The following is a 21600-nucleotide window of genomic DNA, read 5'->3' as shown; positions in this document are numbered from 1 at the left end:
CAAACATAAAGTAGTTTCTCAATATAATGGACTTGGCTAAGGGTGATCCCTTGCTTTTCAAAACTTACTTTCATACCAAGAATGGTGTCAACAATACCCAAGTCTTTCATGTCGAATTCTTTACTCAAGGTTAGTTCACTACAGAGAGATCGGAACCAAGAATCAACATATCATCCACATACAAGCAAATAATTGCGACCTTCTTCGGCACAGAACGATAGTAAATGCATTTATTCAAGTAACTCGCCAGAAACCCAAGGCTCTTTATTACTTTGTCAACTATTTTATACCACAATTTAGGTGCTTGTTTAAGACCATATAAAGATTTGTTTAATTTACAAACCCTATTCTCAAAACCTTTCATGATAAACCCTTGAGGTTGACTCATGTAGATTTTCTCTGACAGTTCTCTATTGAGAAAAGCTGTCTTTACATCCATTTGATGCACAACAAAATGCTCAATAGATGCCAAAGCAAGAAGAATTCTTATCGTGGTCAAATGACAGACCGGTGAGTAGACATCAAAGTAGTCTATTCCACTCACTTGAGTATAGCCCTTAGCTACTAAACGTGCTTTATACCGAGCTATGGATCCGTCAGGATTAAGTTTCTTATTCAATATCCACCTACAGCCTACAGTTTTAGCCCATTTTGGCAAATCGACTAGCTGTCAAGTTAGATTTTGCAACAGAGAGCTCATTTCATCATCAATGGCTTTTGCCCACAACAAAGAGTCCCTAGAACTCATCGCTTTCTTATAGGATGATGAATCATTTTCTAAATGGTAGGTCACAAAGTCCTCACCAAAGTGTTTGGGTACTCTTCCTCTTGTAGAAACTCTTACTGGAACTGATTCATAAATCAGATTGAGACTAATGTCAGAAGAAACTGGTTCTGACTCAACCAGCAGAAACTGGTTCTGACTCAACCAGCTATTCTTTATCGCCTCGTATGGTCAAACCCTGATCTCTGAGAAATTTATTCTCAAAGAATATTGCGTAACGAGATTCTATAACCGTATTGGTTGATAGATCCAAGAACCGATCAGTAGCACTATCTTCTGCACCTCCTAGATAAACACAAGTGTTTGTTTTAGTCCCACTTTAGATCTCCTAGGATCTGGTATCCTTACACAAGCAATACAGCCACAAGTCTTAAGAGTATCATATCTACAAGGATGTCCATGCCATAACTCATAAGGAGTAGAGGAGCATTTTGAGTGTGGCAATCTATTCAGGATGTGATTAGCAGTCAAAGCTGCTTCTCCCCAATAGCAATTAGGCATGCCAACTGTCAATAACATGGAGTTTAACATTTCTGTTAACGTCATGTTCTTACGCTCAGCTACACCATTAGATTGAGGCGAGTAAGGAGCAGCAGTTTCAAGTATTATGCCCTGATAGGCACCGAATTCCTTGAACTCTGTCAAAGTGTATTCTCCTCCTCTATCACTCCTAAATCTCTTAATTTTCAACTTCAGTTGCAATTCAACCCGATTCTTAAAAGTTTTAAACTTATCAAAAGCTTCATCTTTTGATTTCAGCAAGAAAATATGACAATATCTTAACATATCGTCTATAAACGTGATCAAATACTTCCGACCACCTCTGGTAGTGAAATTTCTAAAATCACATATGTCAGAATGTATCAGCTCCAGAAGTTGTGTGCTCGTAGAAACCTAACGAAAAGGTTTTCTAGTGATCTTAGTTTGAGCACAAACCTCACACTTGTCAAAATTATTTGACATATCTAGAGGTATACCATAAGTTTTAGCAAGTTGGACCATTTTCTTATAGTTCACATGTCACAGTCTGTTATGTAACAACTTAGGATCAATTAAAGGTGAACGAACCTGACTAAGGGTCTCATTTGCTAAACTCAATCTATACATACCATCTATCAAGAAAGCACATCCAAAATAATAAGAGTTAACTATTAAAGTTACTCTTCCTCCCAAGAAGGATGTACACATGCCATCATGGTCAAGCAAACCAAGGGAAATCAAATTCTTTTGAATAATAGGAACTACTTTAACAGCTTTTAAAGTTAATATTTTACCTGAAGAAATGGCCAAGTTCGCAGTACCAGTGTGAGTGACCTCTGCATCTGCTCCACTAGCCACTGTAACAGTGTCCTTTACTTTGGTAACATCAGTGAGAAGTTTCTTTGAGTTGCAAACATGATAAGTGGCACCAGAATCTAACCACCACTCTGAAGAAGTACTGGTCTTATCTTTGCCCATCATGGCAACAAAACTTTTAGGCTCAGCCTTAGCTACCAACATAGTAGTTTCCTTCTGTGATGTGTCAGATTTAACTTTCTTAGCTAGCCTGCAATCTGCTGCAAAGTGACCCCATCTTCCACAGTTGTAGCACTTGCCCTTCTTTCTCTTAAAGACAATATTTTTGGTTTCCAACTCGGGGATATCACTCTTAGGTGACTTGGATTTCTTAGGAAATTTCTTGGGATATATCACCGTGTTAGCAGCTGACTGTTGCTGTCTAACCATCTCTAAGTTATTCCTAGCTCTGTTCTCATCTTCGATTCGAATGAATCGTTTGAGATCATCCAGTCTCACTTGCACTTTCTTTCTATACATTTCTGTTTTGAAAGAGTGCCATGCATATGGCAACTTATATATAATTGCACCCACCAAAAAAGCATCAGGTAAAGGAGTTTTGTCATTGTCCAATTTAGATCTCAAAATTTCTACATCAAATACTTGAGGAGTGATTTCCATTTTCTCTTGGAACTTGAAATCCATGAATTTGTCCACAAGGTGAGTCTTGGACAATTCCTCCTCTTTAATAAATTTCTTTAGCAGTGCCAAATTTGCAGTAGGTTTCTGCAAGACGATATGATAAACAATTCAATAGGAAGTCTTTGCAGAAATCCTCATCCTTTTTCCATTGAGATTCATTAACATCTTCTTCCAAATCAGCAAAGGTACTCAGAACAGTATAGAAAACATTCACATATTTCAAACCGAACTGAGTCTTTCACTTCAAGGAACTGAACTCAGATCCTCCAAAGGATTGAAGTTTGCACATCTCAAAGGGAACAACAGTCTTTTCCATTTTATAATCACAAAAATAAATTGAAAAGAGTGCACCTGATTGGTGAATCGTGAGAACCCAATCCAAGCATGGAATCCATGCAAGAAACAAATTCTAGACCGAGCTCCAGGAACCGATTCAAAATCGAATCCAAGAGGGTTTCCGCAATAAGATGTTCGGAGTCAAGACGCAACGCGACAAAAGGGATTTGGCTAACAAAGTGGTTTGGCCTCCACCGGTTTCGGTCACCAAAAGCCACCACCAAAGAACCCCAAATCCTATAAATTTCAGTCACACGAGAGAGAATTTGGCCAATGAATTGCAGCCCACAATACTCTTGGCCACAATATTTTCCGTCAACAAGTTGCAGCCCCTGATTCCGATTTCCTGAGAGAAAAGAGAGTGCCTGCAAGATGGATTGCAGCCACCAAAACGACCCAAAAAAGGGGTTCGAATTCCACGGAAAATCTACCCAATTGATCGAGAAATCGAGAGTTTCAAAAATCCCCAAACTTCTGTGGGAGAGGAAACCCACCAACAAAAATGAAATTTTAGGCTTTCAAATGAGTTCTGTGTGAAAGAAACCCACACCCAATTGAGAGAGAGCTGCAAGTGGGCGAGAAACCTACAAGGAAGAAGAATTCGAAGGTTCTGAAAGAGGCTTTACCTCCACACCCAAAACTTGGTGACGAAGAAACCCACTTCAATCGATTTCAAGAGAGCAACAGATGTCCTCTTTTTGATCTTTTAGATCTTCCTCTCCCAAAAGCACAAGGACCACTGATGATGCACCAGTACATTAGCAAAACCAATCACGCCCTAATGCTTCAAGATTGTTAGAGGCACTGAGAAGAAAAGAGAGTCGGTGGAACTTGGTTGCTTGAAGCATTACGTGGGTTGCATCCAAGTGGAATGCTAACACGTTGCCTCCAGCCCCTATTTATACAAAGAATAAATATTGAAGGGATAAGGATGAGAGAATAAGTGGTTATGGGTTTCAGCCCATATGGGCCCAAACACCTGGTCCATTATCTATGGGCTTATATTAGAACATATATCCAACACGGGTATGAGTCCCAAACCGATTATTGGACTCAAAATTAAATGTAAATTTGAGTCTGTTTAATGTTTTGGACTCACAATTGGTTCTCACAATACAAAATAAACAGAGCTTAAGGGTGCATTTAGATTGCTTCAATCAAGAATCAGAATCGACATATGGCCATTTTTATTCCGCTAAAATCACAATACCATCTTTTGAGCAGGAAACAGATGGTGCCATAAATTCACCCATCTATTCCACCCAGGGTTCAATTCCTCCCCTGTTCCATTCATTTATTCGAACCAAATGCCAGAATCGTTTGGAATCGGAGTAGGGTGTCTATTCCGATTCCTTATTCCTTCAGTCAAAATTAACCATAAATAGGATATTGAAAGGATATTTTATATAGTAGGATGATCCAAACAGTTCGAAACATGACCCACAACACAAATAGAAAGTACCTTTAAATCATCTGCATAGGATGATCCTAAACCTCCTTTAGGATCATCCTATGCAGATGATTTACTGGGTAGTGTTGGGGTTCCACGCAAAAAGCAAATAGTCCCACATAGCATAAGTGAAATGAATGTGGATGGGTTATAAAGGAATGAGCATGCTCCCTTTAATAGCTATCTTTAGTGGTGAGCTCTACCCAGTTAAATTCCATTTGTAATGGTAGCGTGGAGGGGCGAAATGGTCCACATTGCTTCCGCGTGGAGGGGCGAGATTGTTAGGGGTCCACGTTGCTTCCGCGTGGAGGGCGTGATCGTTGGGTTGCACTCAAAAGCAAATAGTCCCACATGAATGTGGATGGATTATAAGGGAATGGGCACCCTCCCCTTAATGGCTAGCTTTTAGGGGTTCTACCTGGTTAAATTCCCTACAGGTACAGACTGTTTATGCTGTGGCCAACAAATGAACGGTTTAGATCATCCTACGAAGTGGGCCCAGTTTTTTTTTTGGTGGTAAAATACTGGTCTTCACGAGAACACACCATGTAAAATCTCGATTGAAAGTGGCATGTGATGTTGTACCATGAAGATGACTAAAGAACGCTTCAGGTAAGATGTTTAAGACGTTGAAAGTGGCATATGATGTTGGTGTCGTACCCCGCGAACGATATTTGTCTGGTGGACCACCAAATTTGGCAGAAAAATGAGACCCTTTTTATGGAAAAGCGATAGTTAACATGAGACAAAGTTTGTCGTGGGGACCACCAAAATTAATTCTGGTCAATATGGTGACGAGTACAACTTTGTCCTCAACGTAAACAAACCTTCCAATGGGGATCACAAGAAGACACCCATTGCTGCTGCACCATAACTGTTATTTGGAAACATTGTCCACTTGATTGTACCATATCTTCAAAGGTCAAAGTGGGGGCCACTTCTTATTGTTTGATCTCTTATAAGGTTTGATGCTGTGGGTTATTGTAGAACAGTGTTCTTATCAGTAAAAATGGAGATCAACTCGGGCCTGGTTGAGTCGGGTTGAGGCCAAACCTAGCCCAATGGAGATAGCATTCCATCAACCCTAACCTGACCCAACCCGAGTCTTGGGTCGAGGATGGTCAACCCTAGCCCAACCCAACTCTAAATCTCCCAACCCTAACCAGATCCATCTTAATCCATTTTTTCCAAATCGGGTCAGGTCGAGTTATGGTTAAACCTAGGGATAAAAAGGAAAAATTCGGATTTGGGTCGGGTTGCCCAAGGCCAACCCTAACCCAACCTAGATTTAAATCAAATTGACATTTTCATAGTGACGGTTGACATTTCCATACCTAACTCAATCCAACCGAGCCGACCCGAAATCAGGTAGAAACTGCCAGGTTCATGATGAGCCCGACCCAACTTGCAGCCTTAGCAGATTTGGAGATCCATCAAAGTTCGTTGTAGAGGAGGAAGAAGAGGCATTTTGACAGGACTCGGGCCATGTTTGGATTTCAAAAAAATTATCGAAAACTTTGGAAAATAAAAACATTTTCACATTTATTGTTGGAAAGTTGCCTTATTTTCCACCCACATAGGTGGCTTGGGTGGGAAGGCAAGAGGCCAAAATAGAAAGTTGGTTCTTTAGGTTTTTGCTAAAAGCTATGTGTACGTAAAAGAGAGGTCTCCCTTGGCAAGAGGTGTGTCGGCTGCCTCTTGTGGTAGAGAGAGTGAGGAGAGAGAAAAAGAGAAGGGAAGAGAGAGATACAGGGAGAAAAAGAAGAACAGAGGGTTTTTTATTTGGGTTTTCTTCTTTGGGTATTCTCTTGGGTTTCTCTTGGGGTTTTCTCTTGGATTTCTCTCAGTGTACAGTCTTGGGTTTGAGAAGCAAGGAAAGGGTTGCAGGTTTTGGGTTTTGAGTTAAATCCATTGTAATACTTGTATATTGTTTTTCTCATAGTGGAAGATCGTGTTTCTTTCCCGTGGAGTAGGCTTGGCCGAACCATGTAAAATCTATGTGTTCATCTTGTGGCTTGTTTGTTTATTTTATCTTTTCCGTTTAATTTGTGCGCGATCAGATTAGTTTAGCCTGACAGATTTTTCTAAACAAGTGGTATCAGAGCTCAGGTGGAGCGATCGTTGAGGCCAGGTGGAGTGATCGTGGGTGTTGTGGTTGGATTGCGGTTTGAGTGATCTTTGGGAGTAGAAAGATTGTCCAGGAAAGATTCTCGTTCGAGGTGTAGTGCTACACCGTGAAGTGTGGAGTAATCTGAGATGGCGGTAAAATCAAGTTATACTCATTTCAACATCGACAGATTTGACGGAAAGGGGAGTTTCACCCTATGGCAGATGAGGGTGAAGGACATCCTAGTTCAACAGGGCTTGGCTAAGGCGTTGAACGGAAAGGATAGGAAGGCGGAGAAGATGACTGGTGCCGAGTGGGAAGACATCGAGTTGAAGGCGGTCAGCACGATTCGACTATGTCTGGCAGATAGCGTTATGTTTAATGTTATGGAAGAGGAAGACGTGCCTAAATTATGGGAGAAGTTGGAAAAGATTTATATGTCAAAAAGCTTGGCCAACCGGTTGTATCTGAAGCGGCAATTGTACGGGCTGAAGATGCAGGAAGGCGGGGATTTCTGGAACACATTACGGTGTTTAATAAGGCTTGTGGATCAACTCCACAAAGTTGACGAAATGTTGAAGGAAGAACACAAAGCCCTTTTGCTTCTTACTTCTCTTCCTGATTCGTATGACAACCTGGTGACAACTTTATTGTATGGTAAAGATACAATAAAGTTAGAGGAAGTCACAGCGTCACTCTTATCGAATGAGATGTGGAAGAAACATATTCTTGGTGTAAGTGAAGAACAAGGGTTGGTTGTTCATGGTGGGAATCAAAGAGGAAGGTTGTCTGACAGGGGATCAGGAAAAGGCAGGTCAAGATCTAGGGTCGGTGGAAAGGGTGTGCAATGTTACAGTTGTAAGGAATATTGCCACATCAAGCGGGATTGTCCAAAGCGAGCTGACCAGGTAGACAATGGTGCTACGAATATTGTGGTGGCGGTAACGGATGAACAGAGCGAAGAGTTTAGAGATGTTCTCACGGTCTCCACAAGTAATCACACTTCTCCTCATGATGAGTGGATTTTAGATTCAGGGTGCTCTGTTCATGTATGCTCCAGGAGGAAATATTTTGATACATTCCAGGAGACAAGGGCTAGTGTAGTGTCCTTGGGTGACGGGTCTACTTGTGATGTTACGGGAGTTGGAACGGTGAAGATCAAGATGTTCGATGGAGGGGTTCGTACTTTGGGTGGTGTGGCGTATGTCCCAAAGATACGGAAGAATATAATATCTCTTGGCTGGTTGGACTCCAGGGGTTGCAGTGTTTCAGCTGCAGGTGGATCCATGAAAATCACACATGGTTGTATGGTTCTGATGAAAGGCGGGAAGTATGGCGGATTGTATCGTCTGGTTAGGGACACGGTGACTAGTGTTCCTAAGATCTCGATAACTAAATGAAAACAGGGTAATGGTGTGCACACACGTAAGGTCTCTTTCGCAGTTGGTGCAGAGACAGGTTTCCAGGTTGCGGACGATGATGGGAAGGTGACAGTACCTGCGTTGCGGATGATGGATCGATCCCTCTCCAAGGTTGACTAGGTGAGTCAATGGGTTGGCAGCTACACATGTGCATTGGCCGTGTTGATCGAGTCGGAACGAGTCAGAACCAGGATGATTCGAGGGTGTGTAGCTGGTACTTCGAAAGGCCAATGGTGGTTTGCGGCAAAAGCGGACCGGTGGCGACATCAACGGAAAATCTTTAGGTGGCTGGGAAATAAGCCAATGGTGGTTTGCGGCAAAAGCGGACCGGTGGCGACATCAACGGAAAATCTTCAGGTGGCTGGGAAATAAGCCAAGGTGGAGATTGTTGGAAAGTTTTCTTATTTCCCACCCACCGTAGGTGGCTTGGGTGGGAAGGCAAGAGGCCAAAATAGAAAGTTGGTTCTTCAGGTTTTTGCTAAAACCTATGAGTAAAAGAGAGGTCTCTCTTGGCAAGTGGTGTGTCGGCTGCCTCTTGGGGTAGAGAATGAGGAGAGAGAAAAAGAGAAGGGAAGAGAGACATACAGGGAGAAAAAGAAGAATAGAGGGTTTTCTATTTAGGTTTTCTTCTTGGGGTATTCTCTCGGGGTATTCTCTCGGGTTTCTCTCGGTGTACGGCCTTAGGTTTGAGAAGCAAGGAAAGGGTTGCAGGTTTTGGGTTTTGGGTTAAATCCATTGTAATCCTTGCATACTGTTTTTCTCATAGTGGAAAATCGTGTTTCTTGCCCGTGGAGTAGGCTTGGCCGAACCACGTAAAATCTCGGCGTTCATCTTGTGGCTTGTTTGTGTATTTTATCTTTTTCGTTTAATTTGTGCGCGATCGGATTAATTTGCCCGGTGAATTTTCTCGACATTTATTTTATCTTTTTTATGCATGGAAGAAAAAATATAACTTGAACCAAACCTATTAAATTTTTTTTATAGAGTGACCTTCAAATTCTGATGATATCATATTATATTTTTTTTCCCGCTAAATCATGGAAAGAAAAAACAATTGTTAGATCTAAAATGCTTGGTCAGTCAGTGCACCAACCTGGTTGGGTGTGGGTGTGGGTGGGTGTGGGTGTGAATGCACGAGTGTGCCAACCTCGTATGAAGAGAAGAAGAGGGGAACGACACTTCTTCCGTGGGCTCTTCCGCCTTGACACAGATGGGAATGACTTTTTACAGTAGAAATGTGACGCCAAATGTGGGGTTGTCAACACATGTAGAATGTGAACGAGTCGTAGGGTAAAACATCGACGAGTAGAACGCGAACGATGTTGCCGATGTATGCAAAATGCAAACAAATTTCATGGTCGACCAACTGTCCGATTCAATTAACCAATAGAACAATGAAAGCAAATGCCGGGGGATGGTGAATTAAAGAGAGACTCAGGTGGGATGATTAATTCATTGCTTCTTTAATCCGGTTTCTACAACTAGGAAAAGTAAATGACATAATAGAAAAGTAAATGATAAAAGATAAATGCTAAGACATGTTTGATTTTGGTTCTGGGACCACTTCTTTGGAGACAAGCATCTCTGTATATAGTTTTATTTAGGTAATTGCTCTCCATTAAAGAGTCCAAGTGGCTATCACCCAACCTTCTACCAAGTGACAACCGACATTTCAATCCTTTGACCTAGTCGAACTGGGTCATCATTTAGTAACTCGATCCCACTTGACCGATCAAACTCAAAAGTGGGTGTAAACAGTAACCCTTTTGACAAGGGGTGCAACTCGAGTCTGGTTCAACCCAAAAAAAGGTCGGTTCGGGTTGAGTTCGGGTCGAGGTCGGGTAGACTTTTCCTAACCCGGGTTGAGTTCGGGTCGGGTTTGGGTTGAGGGTTTGGCATCCCAACCTGAGTGTAACCCGACATTTTTTGTGAATTTTTTTTTTAAGCTTAAAAACTCAAGTTGGTTCGGGTTGAAGTCGGGTCAGGACGGGTTGGAAAAAAGGGTTCCTCTGGTTAGGTCAGGCTCGGGTTGGAAAATTGGGTTCCTCGGGTCGGGTCAGGTTCGGGTTGGAAAAATGGGTTCCTTGGGTCGGGTTGGCCTCAACCCGACCTGAGTTGCACCCCTACTTTTGACTTTGTCCAAATAAGTCATTGTAGACACCCCATTTTGACCGTACCCTAAACCTCCCATGTTTGAGCAAAACCTAATCAAACCAATGTTTTAAAACTCCAAATTTCACCTCAAGGTAGGTTAAGGTCACATCTAGCTCCCCGCAAAATTTCGTCGAAATCGGATTGCGTTTGCCTAGCGAACGAACCGAAGAAGTGTCGAGTGCAAATGTAGAAAAGGGGGGTGAATTATCCTGAGCGGTACAAATCCAAATCCGGATAGGACACAATTGTGTCGTGCACCTATCAAAAATTTGCGCAACCGCGCGCCCATCAAATTGATCGTGCCAATAGCGGCACCTCAGATTTTCTATAAATATGAATTTAAATCATTTTTGTTAAAAAAAAGAAAAGAAAGAAAGAGGGCTCTAGTTTTGCTTTTTCCCTAATTCAAGAGAAAGAGAAAGGGAGAAAGAAAGTAGATCTGATTTCTTCAAACCCTAGCACCGATCATCGTCTTCTCCGATCATCCTCGGCAGAAATCCGGTCAAGTTCCGAGCATATAGGTCGGTATTTTCCTTTATCTTGATATCTCCGTTCTCCCAAACTTCATCTTCTTCGATCGCACCCCATCTTCTTCGATCGCACCCCATCTTCATCTATAAATTGAGTTCTTTGAGAGGAGATTTTCATTTTTTAGAAAGGGGATCGAGAGAAAAAATGGCAGAAAGGAGCTTCCCCTACCTTCTTCTCCGATTACCTCCGGCAAACCTTCCTCTTCTCTCATCAACAACCTGTCTTTGTTGTTAGTTTGTTTCTTCACACAAGATCTTATTAGAAACCCTAGATTTGAGGAAGAAAACCTAGATCTAAGAACCAAACCCTAACTTTCTCATGAAATTTCTCTTTTCCGATCGTCTTTCTCGACGAATTCTGCCGGATTCCGGCAATCTCCAGCCAAGTTTCTTTCACTTGATTGCTTGATTTTCATTTTTGTTATCCCTTGCTCTTTATTCTATCCACAATCTTCTCATACACTTTGATTAAAACCCTAGAGTAACAACTATAAGCCTCAGATTTGAGTTGTTCTGTTATCACCTTTACCTGGATTGGATTACACCTTTAAGATGAGGCCTCGAATTCTGTCTCTCCAATCTGCAACTTCGGGCCATAGATCCAACTATTACTGAGATAAATCTGTGATCTGCAAGGCAAGAAAGAGATTGCTAGCCTCATTACGACAACAACTGGTTCGTCTATTTCATTATCCTCTGTTAGAAAAGAAAAGGTGCAAATTGACAATTTCTCATTTAGGTAAGTAATTGCCTTAATGTTATTCAATTTTGATTAATTATCATAATTTGTATAAATCGTTTTGGAGCTAATTTGGTTGTGTAGGATTTTTGATTGATTTAAGAACTGTTGATAGGTTTTCATTAATGTTATGAGTGTAAATTTTTTGTGATTAGCAAAAATTTTCTCTATGTCTTCATAATATTGCTTTGATGTTCCATCTAATGAAACACAATTTTCCTTAAAAATTTATCTGTTTGTGTTTGATTCTAATACTGTTAAGAATCAATAGTGGTCTTTTGTGACATAATAAAATCTACTTTTGAGTGTTTATCTTATAAGGCTTTGCTATGATTTTGTATGGAAATTTTTTTAATCACTTCATCACTGAAATTTGTGTACAATTGGCAGATTTTGGTTTTCTTAATGGCATTTAGCAAATATAGTGGTGTTTGTATCAGTTATCCTAGTATCCTTGTTTTGGCCTTTGTATAGTATATATTGTGTAGAAGGGATTTGAAGCTAAGCACTAGCATTGTCATGCTTTGACCTCATTTATGAGAGCCTTTCATGAGATTCTTTTTTTTTTTTGCGCAATCAGTACAAAATGTGGTTTAATTATATATATCATAATACTTTGGTGTTCACATCATCACAGTTCGAAGGTAGCAGTATTCTGTTACTGTGTTCTTTAGTAGTTGTTCTTCCAGGTCTTTTCACATACATAATATTAATACTTTAATTGAGGTATGATCATATTCCCAGCAGTTGAATATTGTAATTGGCTGAATGGTTCCATTGATATGTGTATAATGAGTTATTACTGATAGAAGATATAATATGTTTATAAATGCTGGAATTTATACATGCTCTGAAATGTTTGTCGTCATACCTTATTGGTCACAGTTAGAATGATTTTGTACTTCACTATCGAATCATTATGGCTTCAATTTTCAGCCAATCGTATGTCCTAATTCATATTTGCACTTTTGTTGTAACATAAAATGATGTTGACAAAGACTTGTTTATAAGATGTTCATAATATTATATAATCTTTCTCCAGGGTAGTTATAATTGATTTTTTTTAGAAACTTTATGGTTAGTAAAATGTGTTTATGAATGCTGTTTATTTTGGGTCAGAAGTAGAATAGGTGAATCTGATTAGATGAATTAGGTAATATTGATGTATTCATACATTACTTTTTTTTTAGAGAAAAGAGAATGAACTTCTTTAATTTTTAACCATCATATAAATTCGGTCCCTTTCTTTAGTTACATATAGGTTTTGGAAACTCTATGTAAAAAATACAAATACCCTTGTGACGACGATGAAGGCGATAGCCCAAACCCATCCTTAGAGGGATTTATTGGATCATGATAGTACCCTCTCCCCTTTTCTTTCCTCTTATTTAGGTAAAGAATCCTCAGTCTTTTAGATACCCTGAAACTTTTAGTTCTTCATTGCAAGAGCAATGAAAGAGTTATCTAGAGCCCGCCATTTAGAGAGACAAGCTATGTCTCAACATGAATGTCAAACCCGTCTAAGAGACAGGCTTTGTCTCATTAGAGCACCAACCCTTTTAGGTAGACAAGCTATGTCTCACGAAAGCATAGTCAAATCTTTTGGAGACAGGCTTTGTCTCATTGGTCATAATGTTCTCTGTGTTTAGGAGACTTGCCCAGTCTCACTAGCATCCTTATTTGTTTCACCACTCCTGCTGTGAGAGGAACTTTTTTTCGAGAGTTCCTTGGTAGAGCTCTCCATTCACGTGGATGATCCTGTGACTCGCGCGTGGGGCCCGTCCCCCGCCTCTCTCGAATCGGGGTCCACAGGCATCATCCATTATTAGAGGAAAGTCTTGGATATGAGAGGAAAACCTTGCACTTGATAAAGAAAGCCTTAATAGAGGAAAGCCTTATTAGAAGACAGCAAGTCTACACTGACAATCATATCATGCCTTTCTTTTAATGTCAATCACATATCAAATCAATCCAAGACTTTCTTTCTCAATCCATAGGCTTCTCTCTCGTGTCCAAGTCTTTCTTCTAAGAGTTTTTATATGATGGCCGACCGGGTAATTTATAAGGGCTAGGTGGTTTAGCCCTTGATTTTTTATCCGGTCAAAACACCCTTGATTTTTTATCCGGTCAAAACACTCAAAAAAGGTGTTTTGACCAGATAAAAAATCAAGGGCTAGGTGGCAAATTATCTTCTTCTAACAAGTCTTTCCTCTATTCAGGCTTTCTTTATCAAGTGCAACGTTTTCCTCTCATATCCAAGACTTTCCTCTAATATCCATTGATTTTAATAATTTTCTCTTCCCTGATCGATTTCATATTTAAAATGGATGTAAACATAAACAGTATGGAAATCCTCCACTCCATTTCAAAGAAAATGCCCAAATCGCCCAACCACCTCTCCACGCCCAGGTGTGCATGCCCTACACCTCATCCATACCATCGGGCAACACCTCACTCTCCTTCCTTTTATCTCTATGTTCAGCTCTAATTATGTTGTTTATGTCTTACTTGAGTGTCAAAGGCTGGGTTCCCAGAAGTTCCAACTCTGGGTCTCCCTAACCTTTTGTCTGTGAGCACAGGTCACATATCAAGACGACCTCGATCCATTCCATTGAGGCTAGGCAGAAGGTTAGATGCACTCGACTGTATTTGAGTAGCTTCCATTGAGGCTAGTAAGAAAAAAGAAAGAACTCTTCATACATTCGACCAGATTCGAGCAGCTTCCATTGAAGCCGAACATAAGGTGGGATGCACTTGTTCGTACACTCGATCGGATTTGAGCATCTTCTGTTGATGCTAGGCAGAAGGCAGGATGCACTCGTTTACACAGGCGGGATGCACTCGTTCATACATTCGACCGTATTTGAGCAGCAACAGTATTATTGAACGATTTCCTCCAAGTTGGGCATTCCTGACCGTGTTTTATGAGCACAGAACACTAGGAGCCGCCGACCACCCTTTTTTTTTTTTTTAAAAAAAATTTACAATTTCATTGATACTATGAAGATTACATTTGGGACCAAGGGTAGCTACTTGCATTATATAGAATCAATTAAGGGTGGCTATGAGCATGCTCCTAGACTAGTAAAAAGCCAAAAAATGATCTTCTGGGTCAAGCACTACAACGAGTTCTACACTTCCATGTGCTGCCACCCTACCGAATACCTATTTCACTTCCCTTTCGAATTCTTCATCTACTACTGCAACTGAAAATACCTTCACCATTCTCCCTTCCTTTCCTTTACATTGCACAACGGTCTCATTTGAAAGTGCCATATTTGTGGACCCCGTCAAATCATAACTGTAACCTGTCACGTCACTCAGACTGCTCCACCACTTTTTTAGCGAGCTAATTCAAATTTTAAAAATCCCGCTCAAAGGCCTAAAGCTAATGTACGCCTCTAACCGTGCACGATAGCCAATCCATCAAATCCGATCATCGGCGGCCTCCACCTTGTGCCACCGCCCATTCCGGGGGATCCTCATTAAACCACCAAGCCAAAAAGAGACCACCATTTTTTACGCTAACTTCTTCCCCTTCAGCTTCACCAGAACTTAAAATCCTAACCCTAATCTTATTTTCACCTAATCCTAGAGCACACTATTGTTCACCATAATCCTACCCTTCTAGCCCCAACCTTGCACATCGATGAAACCCCATCTTTACCCTCCACATCCAACTTATTCCTTTTTTTTCCACGATTCCGGCCACCTTTTTTCCACACTCCCGCCACATCCACCACTTCCGACAGCCCATCAGCCCACTTTTTCCATCCACCCAACACAGATCCGATCATTTCCCCAATAAATCCAGCCCACTTGGACCCAAATCCGGCTATGTCACACCTCTAGCCACCATTGCTGTATCCCCAAAGAGGTCTACCCAACTCGGGGCATCATCCGCCACCAACACCTCCATTGCCCATCAAGGTAGAGAAAGGAAAAGAACGAAGAATAGGAAAGATAGATTTAAGAGAAAAAGTGACCAAAAAAGAAGAAAGAGGAGGGAGTAGAAAAAGCAGAAAGAGAGAAAACAGGAAGAGATCAGAAAAGTGAAAGAAAAGAAGATATGGGAGAAAGAGATATCAGGAAAAGAGAGAGGGAAATCGATCGCAGAGAGAAAGATCAGCAATAGATGTGGAAGAAAAATAAGAGAGTGAGAGACGAAAGAGACGAGAGAGACGAAATAGGAAAGAGAGAGAGGGGGAAGAAAACGCCTCCCTCCCTAGGGTTTCCATCAACCTAGGGAGAGAGCTCCAGAATTGCCTCGATCCTTTTTTTCTCTCTCTCGCCCAAAACTTTAATGAGAGCCGTCCACCCTTCTGCCACAGCTAGACCGTGAGGAACCCATCCGAGCATAGGTCGGAATGGAGCCGCAACAGTTTGCAAACATGAAAAATATATGAGGATATTAGAAGAATTTCATCCAATAATTACATCAAATAGAAGTCACAATCCATGAAAATTTCTATGTCCCAACATACTAAACAAGCCATTTATTTAGAAGAAAACCGTCCAAAAAGCCAAAAACACCATTCTTTGAACCATCTAAACAAGCAAAAACACAAGAAAAAATATTTATACCAAAAACCGAGTATCAAGTTAATTTCTCCCCTTTCCCATTTTACCCTTTCCATTCATATAGCAAGGAGATCGGGAGGGGGCAAAGGAGGGTTGGCAAGTATGTGAACCACCTCCCTCATTGTGGGCCTCTCAGCACTTCTCTCTTCCACGCACTTCATTGCCACCTTGAAAAGGTTAGTTACCCCACACATAGGGTAACCAGTCAGCCTGTGGTCCACCACCGCCAACACGGCCGCCGCTGTGTCAGATTTTTCCGGCAATTCCATCGTCGTTTTCCGAACCCAGTGAACGATGTCTACTCCGTCTCCGAATTCCCCCACCGGCTTCCGGCCGGTGATCAGTTCCAATAGCACCACTCCAAAGCTGTACACATCGCTCTTCTCGTCCACCCGTAGGGTGTAGGCGTACTCTGTAAAAAAAACCATTACACAAGGGCATTTTCGTCAAAAAATGTCAAAAGGCTACTACATAAATATTAAATAGTGAAGGGGTGACCCTTTCACTCCCTTTGTTTTGATAAAGGGCGTAATTACAGTATTGAGTAATTTACTGTATTGGGTAAATACTTGTATTGGGTAGTTTACTGTAGTACTCCCTTTGTTTTGATAAATACACCACCGGGAGTTGGAATCTGCGTTCGTCGGAGCAATGGAAGACGAGTACTGTTAGAATATTAGCCGGAAACTTCGCGTACGGAATACCTACGATTTGTCTGAATTATACGAAAATAATTTGTAACAAAATGACTTAAATGCCCTTACTTCAATATTGTTACAACGTACGAGTCACAGCTTTTCTGGGTCCATACAGAAGGACAAGAAAGACAGCTGCTTTGTTTGCTCGTAGGGAAAAATGTGACACGTGTCTATCTTGGAACTAAATCTCCTTGTCTTTTCTCCCGATAGATAAAGACAAAAAAAGAAAACAGAGACGAGAGGAGAGAGAATTGGGGGTCGATTTATCACTGCCCAGATATAAGACAAGGGATGTAAATTAAAATAACAAGTTGATATTCGCACCACTAGAGTGGGTGCCAATATAAAAAGAGGCAACCCGTAACACCTCTCATTTAAATCACTTCCCCTGTTCCCGCCAAAAAACCACCACAAGCCGTATATAAATCACGAGGGAAATATAGTCTTACACGAGTTTTTAATATTGTGTGAAACTGTGAGCAAGTACAATCCAGTAATTTTTGGCACATCCGTATGTACTTTTTAAAAATACTGGACCATACGGGCTTACACCATATAGAATCTCAGTTTATACACCGAGAAATCATGTATAAGAGAAGCTGACATACCTGGTGCAATGTAACCGTAGGATCCAGCGATGGACGACATACACTCCGACGCACCGGCATCCTCCAAAAACTTAGCCAGCCCAAAATCTGCCACGTGTGCCTCAAAATCAGAATCAAGCAAAATATTATTAGACTTCACATCCCGATGTATGATCAACGGTGAGCAATCATGGTGGAGATAACACAACCCTTTAGCCGCTTCCAGAGCCACACGATATCTCGTCTCCCATTGCATGTGGGCCCCTTTGGGCCCACGCAATAACTCTCCTAAACTCCCATTCGGCATATATTCGTACAACAACAGGTTAAGTTCCTTGTTCGACACGTAACCAAGTAATCTCACGATATTCCTGTGCCGGATTCTTCCTAATATTCGAATCTCGGCCGAGAATCCATGATCATTCCGGCCACTAATTCCGACGAGTCTTTTAATAGCTACATCAATCCCGTCCGGCATAGATCCCCGGTAGACAATTCCGGCACCGCCTTTTCCGATGATGTTATCGTCTTTTAAACATTCGAGCACATCTTCGGCCGTGAAATCTAGCTTTTGGAATGCTGTGAGTTTCCATGCGTTTGATTTTCGGCATTTTTTGAACCAAATCCTTGCTCTTATGACTGCGCAGATCGAGATTGGGAGGATTAAGATGAATAATCCGACGAGAATGAGTATCATAGATGTATTTAAGGCTGAGAATTTCTTGCCGGAGTTAGGTTCTTCATTACCAGCTGCAGTGCAAGGGAAGGAGAGTTTTGGAACGCAGAGTTTGGGATTTCCGGCGAAGGAAGTCCCGTTGAGGACGAGGAACAGCCCTTGGACTGGAATATCGCCGGAGAGATCATTGTAGGAGAGATCTAGTGAGGTTAGACTCCGCATCCATTGCATTTCCGGCGGGATCTCTCCGGTGAGTTTGTTTCCAGATAGATTGAGTGTGTTGAGATTTCGTAGCTTTGTAAGAGCTCGAGGAATCGATCCGGTGAGATTATTACGACTGAGATCTATAGAGATTAAAGACTTGCATCTCGCGAGTTCGGACGGAATCTCACCTGTTAGAGCATTAGCACTAATATTCAGCTTAGATAAGTTCTTTAATTGTCCGATCTCGGCAGGGATTTTTCCAGAGAAATGATTCAGCTCCAGAGAGAGTTTTTGTAGACCGCTAATTCTTCCAATAGACGGAGGAATTTTTCCACTCAAATTATTGTTGGAAAGTGTCAGCACGCCGAGATTGTTACCGGAGATCACCGCCGGAATTTCGCCGGACAAATAGTTATCATTGAGCTCCAACATATCTACTAGAGGAAGGTTGAAGAGTCCGGCAGGAATCGTTCCGGTCAAGAAATTTCTAGCGATTCGAACACGAGTCAACGATTTGCACTCACCGAGTTCATACGGAATCGGTCCAAAAAGGTAGTTCCCCATCAACATCAGAGTCTCTAATCGGCCTCCATAACACAGATCTCGAGGGATCATGCCTGTAATATGATTTGCCATAACATCGAGTTTTATTAGCTTTCCGTTTCGGCCGAGACGTGCCGGTAACTCAAACGTGAAGTTATTTCCCCACACCTGTAACACTTCAAGATTCGGTAGATCGGCGATAAAATCCGGAAACTGGCCAAAGAGATGATTACTAAAGAGATTCATAAGCATAAGGTTCTTCAACTCCGAGAAACTTTCCGGCACCTCTCCGGTGAAATCATTTAACGAAAGATCGAGAGATTTTAAGCTCTGTAAGCCTGAAAGTTCCGGCGGTATCTGACCGGATAAATGATTGATCTGTAAAAACAACGTATCAAGCATCTTTAAACCGGCTAAAGTCGACGGAATCTCACCGGTGAGATTAGAACTAGCAATATCTAACCGAATCAATTTAGTCAACGATCCGAACTCAGGAGGTATTCCACCTGCATACAGATTGAAATAGCCTAGGTAAAGCTCTTGAAGATTTGATAACCTACTCAAACTCGCCGGAATCCTGCCTGTAAGTGCGTTCCCGTTCAAGCCTAAGTACTTCAAGCTCTGGATTTCAGAATAAACTGCCGGAATCTCGCCGGAGAAGTAATTCCCGCCAAAATGCAGATGCTGAATCTTCTTGAGCTTTACTACTTCAACAGGTAGCTTTCCAGTGAAGTTATTGTTATACGCGTCGAGAATCTCGAGCTCCGGTAATCCTCCGGCGACACTTTCCGGAAATTCGCCGAAGAAGTTGTTATTTGAGATGTTTAGAAATCTAAGCGAGGTGAGATTTGAAATCTCCGGCGGGAGTTTTCCAGTGAGATTACTACAAGAAAGCGTGAGATTGATGAGAGTACTTAGAAGGCCGATCTCCGGCGGGATAAAGCCGAATACCGGTACTGAAGTTATATTGATGGAGATCACGTGAGAGTTTCCGTCGCACGTGATGCCGGAGAATGAGCAATGTGATGTGACCGACGGTGAGATTTTCCAGTCGTCGAGACCGGAGCCACGGGGGGTGAGCATGAAAGATTTTAGCTTCATCAGAGCGTCTAAATCATTAGAATTAGAAGAGATAGCGTGAGACGAGAAAAAGACGCAGAAGAAGAAGAAGAGAAAAAGAGAAAGCTTCATCTTCATCTTGTTCTTCTCTATGAAGCCAAGAAGGAGAAATGTGAGAAATAAAAAGGCAAAGATTTGGAATCTGGAATTTAAGAATTGTAGAGTAAGTTGACGGAGAAATAACGGAGGTTAACGGAGAGTTAGGGTTTTCGAAAAGGTACGGGTACTGACCGACGTTCTTCTTTTTTTTGACGGCGTGATATGGCTGGGGGTGGAGTTTGAATGACAGGGAGTATGATTTTGTCGCCGTCGTTTAAAAGTGGGGCCTGGATTTTAAGGCTGACGTGGCGTGTTTGATGTTTTGATTACCGATGTGGATTGTATCCTTTTTGTGAGAGAGTGGGGTCGGGGTGGGGCCCAAAGAAGGAGGGGTTTTGTCTACGTCTTTTCGCTTTCAGAAAGTGGTGTCAGTTATAGAAGAGAAGGCTTTTATAGGGCCTTTTTGTTGTACGTGAAATATTGGTCCCCTTTTTCTTCCTCGTCCACACCCTAATACTGTAGAAAAACAGTGATAAATACACTAAAGTGGGTGTGGATAGGGAAGAAAATGGTGTGAATATATTATGTGCTCTTTTTGTCCGACTTATTTTCATTGATTTTTGTCTGTATTGTTGAATTATTATTTTTTTTCGGGGTTTGGAGTTGTAAAAGTTCAATACTGCTATTGATTTCTGAGTTGAAAACTTGAAATAGTCATAGCCAATGGTGACCATGTGTGTGGGCCCTTGTTTTCAGACGGGCCATCTCTCCCGTGAAGAGTCAGATAAAGTGGGACCCACTTTCCCTTCGAGGGTTTTGCAACTGCTGTTTAATTTCAAGAATGGTGAATTGATATCGGCACTCCCTCTTTTTTTTTTTCTTTTTTCTTTTTTTTTAAATAATGGGTATCCCTAGAAGGGATCCAATCCTGATGATCAATCTAACAGGGAGTATGTGTAATTGAGACCATTGATCTTGTAGAACATTATCTACTTACAAGCGGACTGGATATTTGATGTGTAAGATCACATGTGAGGCTTAACAATATGACCTGAAAGAACTCAATTTAATCTTAATAATTTGAAAAAGAACCGGGAAAAATTAATCACCCAAAAAGTCTCCTCTGAAGGCGAGACTCATGGCATGATGGTTAATAAAGCTGGATTACAGACCATGACAGACGGTTCCAAAGAAGAATTGTGTAATACGCTCCCACCGAAGGCGAGACTCATGGCATGATGGTGAATAAAGCTGGATTACAGACCATGACAGACGGTTCCAAAGAAGATTTGTGTAACACGCTCCAAAAGATCCAAACATGTTCTTATCAAGCTAGCTGATTATGAATGGTCCGTCAAACCCCAGCTTACCTACCAAGAAAAATAATGGTTAATAATAATTCTACTGCAGTTATGAAGATAATATTTCATTAGAACCTTATCTGGTCATGCGGTCCAATAGAATACTATCACTATTTGCAGAACTGGCAACATCTAGACCCTCATAGAAGGAGAGATTTCAAAGCTCAAGACAAGCTGACAATGAAAGGATCTTCCCGAAAATGTTTTGTCCTAATTCCTAATCTAAAACCAATCAATCGTCAGTGATACTATGCAAAAGGTGATCTCACTTTGCTAGGAACCACCATATCTACT

General features: G+C 41.4%; 1 protein-coding gene across 1 annotated transcript; it reads right to left on the bottom strand.

Moving 5' to 3' along the window:
• Window positions 1-15973: 15973 nt before the first annotated feature.
• CLV1 (Leucine-rich receptor-like protein kinase family protein) lies at window positions 15974-20178 on the bottom strand. The gene is made up of 2 exons (XM_077364018.1): window positions 17386-20178; window positions 15974-16491 (listed from the first exon to the last, which is right to left on the bottom strand). Exons 1-2 carry the CDS (start codon window positions 19982-19984, stop codon window positions 16136-16138), a joined length of 2955 nt encoding a protein of 984 aa, XP_077220133.1. The 5' UTR covers window positions 19985-20178; the 3' UTR covers window positions 15974-16135.
• Between the last annotated feature and the right edge of the window lie 1422 nt (window positions 20179-21600).

Source organism: Tasmannia lanceolata, unplaced genomic scaffold, assembly GCF_043159265.1.
Source record: "Tasmannia lanceolata isolate RefF3 unplaced genomic scaffold, GAP_Taslan_0.1 ptg000020l, whole genome shotgun sequence".
NCBI classification, from domain to species: domain Eukaryota; kingdom Viridiplantae; phylum Streptophyta; class Magnoliopsida; order Canellales; family Winteraceae; genus Tasmannia; species Tasmannia lanceolata.
Note: the sequence above shows the minus strand (reverse complement) of the source record. Positions and strands in the feature narration are given on the sequence as shown.

What these genes read in the sequence shown, in the direction of transcription:
- CLV1 (XM_077364018.1), bottom strand. Translation starts at nt 19,984, where the DNA reads ATGAAGATGAAGCTTTCTCTTTTTCTCTTCTTCTTCTTCTGCGTCTTT. An exon ending in CTACGGTTACATTGCACCAG is followed by an intron (nt 16,492 to 17,385) that starts GTATGTCAGCTT and finishes TTTTTTTTACAG; the next exon opens with AGTACGCCTACACCCTACGG.